The 6000-nt window shown below is 41.2% G+C and overlaps 1 protein-coding gene across 1 annotated transcript in view; it reads right to left on the bottom strand.

Moving 5' to 3' along the window:
- Positions 1-1290: 1290 nt before the first annotated feature.
- The window catches only part of LOC134310257 (lysophosphatidylcholine acyltransferase 1), a 28293-nt gene continuing 23583 nt past the window's right edge, over positions 1291-6000 (bottom strand). The window contains exons 12-14 of the mRNA XM_062991805.1: positions 4777-4875; positions 4451-4592; positions 1291-1596 (exon numbers count right to left, since the gene is read on the bottom strand). Of these exons, the coding sequence (XP_062847875.1) occupies positions 1439-1596; positions 4451-4592; positions 4777-4875 (399 nt within the window). The 3' untranslated portion in view covers positions 1291-1438. The remainder of the gene's footprint in view (positions 1597-4450; positions 4593-4776; positions 4876-6000) is intronic.

Genomic DNA, 6000 nt, shown 5'->3' with positions numbered 1-6000 from the left:
GATCAGCGCTAATACTGTAGCAAGCATCGATCCCATGCAAAAGAAAAGCAGGATTAATTCTACATGATTTAAAAAGGAAATATCTGATTTCATTTCTCATTTCAGTTTCAGCATTTTGAACGCGAGAAACTGAGCAAGTGCTCGGCTTTCAAGTAAATCTTGCTCGGAAAATCAGCATCGTTTGGCTTTTGGAATTGCGGTCCCTTTCCCAAAAAAAAAATAAAAATATAAAAAACTGGAAATAGGAGCAAAAAAAAGAAAGGAAAGAAAGAAAAAGAAGCTTGTGGGAGGTTTACTTACTCAAATCTCGTCTCAGGATGCAAATTTATTCTCCAGCAGCCAAAATAACATCAATATCCAAAACTTACAAATCAGATTTCATATCCTCCCTGTCCATCTAGTTTAAAGGTACAGATACACTATGGACATCGCTCCTAATTACTGAGTTTCTATGATGTGTATAAAATCATCGACAGGTTTTTATGCTTTCTAGTAACAGTATGGGGAAGGCCCTGTTCTGTTACAGGTCCATAAAGACACAGTTTGACCTGTTTGGTGTTCAGAAATATCAGGGTCCTGAACAGCACCCTGACCTTGACCTCACTGAACACCTTTGGGATGAACTGGAATGTTGAACGTGAGCCAGGCCTGGGAGCACTAATGCTCTTTTGACTAAATGTGCTAGAATTCCCACAAAGCTTAAATCTGCAATTTGCAAACATTAATTATTGGTGGGGTGTAGTGGTAAAAGCCACGCCCAAGTTCCAGGGGTTCGAATCCCAGGCTGGGCTAACAAATACAGAAGGTGCATGGCGGTACGTGAACCACAAGGGGGCGATGGACACATTGATGACAAATCAAATATGAGGACAATCCTCGATCCTCTGTGGTGATGCCATACGAGAGCAGCCGAAAGCACTCACTCATTAGTTTTACATGGGAATGTGGGTTACCAAGTAATAAATCAGTTAAAAAAAAGGGGGGAGGATTCACCTGTCTTGAAGGAAGCATGTGCCGTTCTTTACCATTCCAGATTTCACTAAAATGGCAATAAAGGCAACAAAAATATTCCCTCACTGAATCCGTATTCTTTGTCAATTTAATATCAGAGCAGTAAGCATCTGGTGCACACAGAACTGATCCTGTCCAATCCAGATCTTCTATAAGTCTAGTGTTGGTTCATTCTCATGCATTATTCCAAGAATTATTCAAGTCCAAGTTCAAATCTACTATTTTAGACCAATATCAGGTCAGAAATCAGCGCTCAGTTGTGTCAGGTATTTAACCTTTATTTCTTCCTGCGCTCAGATGAGACTTTGATAAATAAAACTCCCACTGAGCAAAAACAAAAACTAAAAATGAATCAATATGAGGAGTAAACGTTGTGTTTTCACACACTGGCTCGTCCCGTCCTCCTGATTTGGAGAGCAACAGAAGCTTAGTTGAGTTTCTTCTGTTGCTCGCTGGGAGAGAAGTCTGCGCAGAAGCCGTTTGAGACACGGGACGACAGGAAGTTGCTGAAGAAGCCGGTGTTCTCGGCGTACAGGAACTCCTCGGCGAAATCCGGCTGCTGCTCGGCAAAACTCCTGAACATTTCTGCCGACAGGGGGCGCAAGAGAGAAGATTTAGATCAAGTCAGAAAACACTAGCTGATGTCTGCTCTACTCCTGGCTCCTATGTCTCAACCCACCACTGAGAAATGTCTGGAGACCTCAACTGCTCCAACAAGCTCCAAGGAATTAAAGAACGAGAACGAGACACATCAATACCCTTTGGTGGAATGAATTCCCTGCTTCCACACTCATGTCTTCAAAAATGCCAGCAACTTGGCTGCTGATTGTTTTCGATAATTAATTAGGACGCTTAAGTTTAACAAATCCATCAACATTCCAGATTATCATCCCACTGCTGCGTTCTCTTCACTGGCTTCTTGTAGCTGCCCGTATTCAGTTAAAAACACTTATACTTGTCTACAAAGCCAAAAATACCCCCCCCCCAAGTTACCTTCGAGAACTCATAAAACCCTGCTCTGTACCACGCAGCCTTCAAGCCACCAGTCTCGCTCGTCTTGATCCTCCACCCAAAACTCGAGGAGGTCAGGCTCTTTTCTGTACTAGTACCCAGGTGATAGAACAAACTTCCCCTGTCCGTTCATACATCTGAGCCTCTCGCTGTCTTCAAAAAATGAATAAAGACTCACCTCTTTACTAAGCACTTAGACTAAGCAATAACATGCATTTGATAACCTTCTATTAGTATCTTATTTAAAAAAAAAAAACATTTGTTCTAAGTAGGGATGCGTCGATACCATTTTTTCCCAACCGAGTACGAGTACAAGTACATGTATTTTTGTACTTGCCGATAGGGCTGGGCGATTTTCACGATTAATTCGGTTAATCAGAATGAACGTTTTCACCCGATGTTAGAATGTGACAATCGCGATTGTTTACATACTTTATATTTTTACTAAAATACCAACATGACACGAGGCAGAAACTGACCAGACGCTCGCGGAATATAAATCAGGGAAAGTTTAATATAAAAAGGCAAAAACAGTGTACAAAACCAGGTCAGAGTCCAAAACCAGAGGATAAACTAAAACAGTAAACGGAAGACAACAAGGGTTATACACGGTAACGGTTAGATTCAGAAATAAGGAGCGTAAACACGATCGGTAAAACGAGACACAAACAGAAGTTTAATTAAGATTAACTGAATCGAACACCGCTGAACTGAATCAAAACTCCGGCGCCGATGAGCGCGATCAGGATTGGCTGACCGGGGACATGTGACGGTCCGTGGAAACATGGGAGTTGTAGTCTATATAGTTAGAAGCAGAACGTGCCCCCTCCATCCACCCCCCCAATCACAAGAGGACAAAATCAAAGCTGAGCTGAGTGATTACTTCACCCCCCCTCCCCCAGTATAGATACTGATACAGACTCACTCAGTGGTGGAAACAGCACCGCACAGACTCGTGTTTCTTTTAAGAAACCTGTAAAGAACTTTTTTTTAGTCCTTTTCCTAATGTAAGGTTTTGCTGCACATTATTTAAAAAAAAAAAAAAAAAGAGTTGTTTGTGAGCTATTCTTATAAAGCATATAGATAATTCAGATTTCCATTTTGTTTTTAATTATTGTGATCGTTATTGTTATAAATTTTTAGATCCTTAAAAGGATAATTATAGGTGGTGGTGGTACTATTTTTGCACTTCTGCAGTCATTTTAATTTACAATGCAAAAAAAAGTAATCTGAGTCTTATTTCAATTGCATTATACAAGAACAAAAAAATCGTAATCGAAATCGTAATCGACAATCGGTTATAATTTTAAAATAATCGAGATTTTTTTTGGGGGCAAAATCGCCCAGCCCTACTTGCCGATACCAATACCAATACCTATTTAGAATACCGTTTTTTTTTTTTAAACAAAAACACACGTGAAAAGTGACGAGAAGTTTAATGATACCACGTCCAAAAATGCACGTCAACAAGTAGCGAGTGATCAAAGTGTTTGTTCGCAGATGTGAGGAAAATAAATGAATCTGAGTGGATTTGGCAACACGAATAGCATGGATTGTTCTGTAGTGAGTTGGAGGTTAATAAATATTTTTGCAATGTTGGTGTTTTGTTATGTTTTGTAGAGAACGATCAGGTCAGAAATACTGTAAGACGTGTGTGTGTGTGCCGGTGTATTCTGATATAAACTATATTATTCCCCTGTCCCACCTGTTTACACTCCTCTCCGTCGGTTCCCCTCACACCGTATCCTGCGTTCTCATTGGCTGTTCGACATGTCACTCATTCCCAGTCGCACATCTCAGATCAGATATCTGACGCAGACCCGTAGATTCTCTCTACCGCTCTGATCTGACGTGCTAGAAAACTCGGCGAGCCGGTCGGATCGAGTTGTTGGATAGTTCACACTTAGCGATCGAACGCAGAGTTGCTCCCGAGCCGGCAAATCTGTCGCCGAACGAAAATCAGGGCAAAAATCGTGTAGTGTGAACCAGGTATAATGCAGCAACGTGCACTAGGCACACGGTATCGGATGTTTAGTATCGGAGCCTCGTTTGCGAGTACGAGTACAAGTTAATGAGCGCGGTATCGGGAAAATACCCGATACCAGTATCGGTACTCATGCATCTCTAGTTCTAAGTTCTAGCAGATTTGTATCCTTGGACTGTTGTCTACTTAAATTAGAGTATACTAGAGTTTAATGTTTACTGTGAAAGCACTTCTGGATAAAAGCATCTGCTAAATGTCAAAACTGAACTCATACTAAAGCAAAATGGCTAAAGCTTCTGCCTCAAACACTGATCTATTTTATTTTGAGATCTGGCTGCATGTACGTAATTAATATAACTACACATTAAATGTATCATTTAGTTACTGGACAATGTGCACTATACAATGCCTGTCCTGCTATAAATGTAAAAAAAAAAATCCTACCGAATGTCACTTTGCCGCGGTTTGCCACGTCAATGGCGCGGAAAAGGCGCGACACCTTGAGCTCCGTTACTCCCAGAGCAGTGTGGAGAATAATCTCCAACTCTCTTTCAGTTATCCCTCCATCCTCCTCCGCCTGGAACATCTGAGGAGAGTATCATTCCATCATACATCATAAAGTAGCTAGCTAGACAGAGCAATCACACATTTTTATTCCCCTTTTTTTCCTAGTAATGTGCATAAAAATGCTTTATTATAATTATTGAATATTACATGTGAATTAATGTTAATATCACTGTCAAAAAATTTTTCAGAGATGTAATACGAACCGTAAAGGCGAGGTTGATGGTTTCCAGTGTTTTGGCCGGTCTGCATACTACAGAGAAGGCGATTACGAACTCGCGCACATCTATCATTCCTCCGTCACGCTGTGAGGAAAAAAAAAAACTTTTAAACCACCTAGCAAATCTTAATCATGATCCTGTCTATATGACGGTATATATAATGCAACTCCTATTGCCCAAAAAAAGGCACAATCTCATCTAGACCATTTATAAGCAAGCAACAGCAAAATGTTTACAGAATGCTACACTAACAAACGCTTTAGCTCTTATTTCAACCTAAACACAGTGTCTCTGGGGTACTTAAATGTTTAACTCTCAGATCACAGTAAAATAGGATATACACTGCCTTTATTGGTCAAAAATTGGTCACAAAAATTCTTTCTTTGCATGTTCTAGCTTTTAGGAAGCTGTGGTCAGAGCGCAGGGTCAGCCATTGTACGGCGCCCCTAGAGCAGAGAGGGATAAAAAGACCAAAGAACTGGTGGTGGATTTCCGCAGGTGCAGATCCACCTTGCCACCGGTGAACATCCAGGGAATGGACATTGAGAGAGTGGACTCTTATAAGTACCTGGGTGTTCATCTAAACAACAAACTGGACTGGTCAGTTAACACTAACGCACTTTATAAAAAAGGTCAGAGTAGACTCTACCTACTCAGGAGACTGAGGTCATTTGGAGTGCGGGGGGCACTCCTGAGGACTTTCTTTGATACAGTGGTGGCATCAGCCATCTTTTACGGAGTGGTATGCTGGGGCAGTAGCATCTCTACAGCGGACAGGAAGAGACTGAACAAACTCATTAAGAGGGCCGGCTCTGTCCTGGGGAGCCCCTTAGACCCAGTGCAGGTAGTGGGAGACAGAAGGATGTTAGCCAAGCTGGCATCCATGCTGGAGAATGACTCCCACCCCATGCATGAGACTCTGGCAGCACTGGGCAGCTCCTTCAGTGACAGGCTGCTTCACCCTAAATGTGGGAAGGAGCGGTACCGCAGGTACCTGCTGTTAGATTATACAACCAGCACTGCTCCAGATAGATCACACACACACTTTAAATTATTATTATTATTCATTAAAATGTGCAATTTTTTCCCCATGTGTAACTATTTACAATGTGCAATATTCTCACGTGCAGTTATTTGTAAATATTTTTAGAGTTTTTCTGACTTTTTATTATTATTGTTATACATTGTACTATTTTTTATTTTTTATCG

Source organism: Trichomycterus rosablanca, chromosome 3 (assembly GCF_030014385.1).
Source record: "Trichomycterus rosablanca isolate fTriRos1 chromosome 3, fTriRos1.hap1, whole genome shotgun sequence".
Taxonomy (NCBI): domain Eukaryota; kingdom Metazoa; phylum Chordata; class Actinopteri; order Siluriformes; family Trichomycteridae; genus Trichomycterus; species Trichomycterus rosablanca.
Note: the sequence above shows the minus strand (reverse complement) of the source record. Positions and strands in the feature narration are given on the sequence as shown.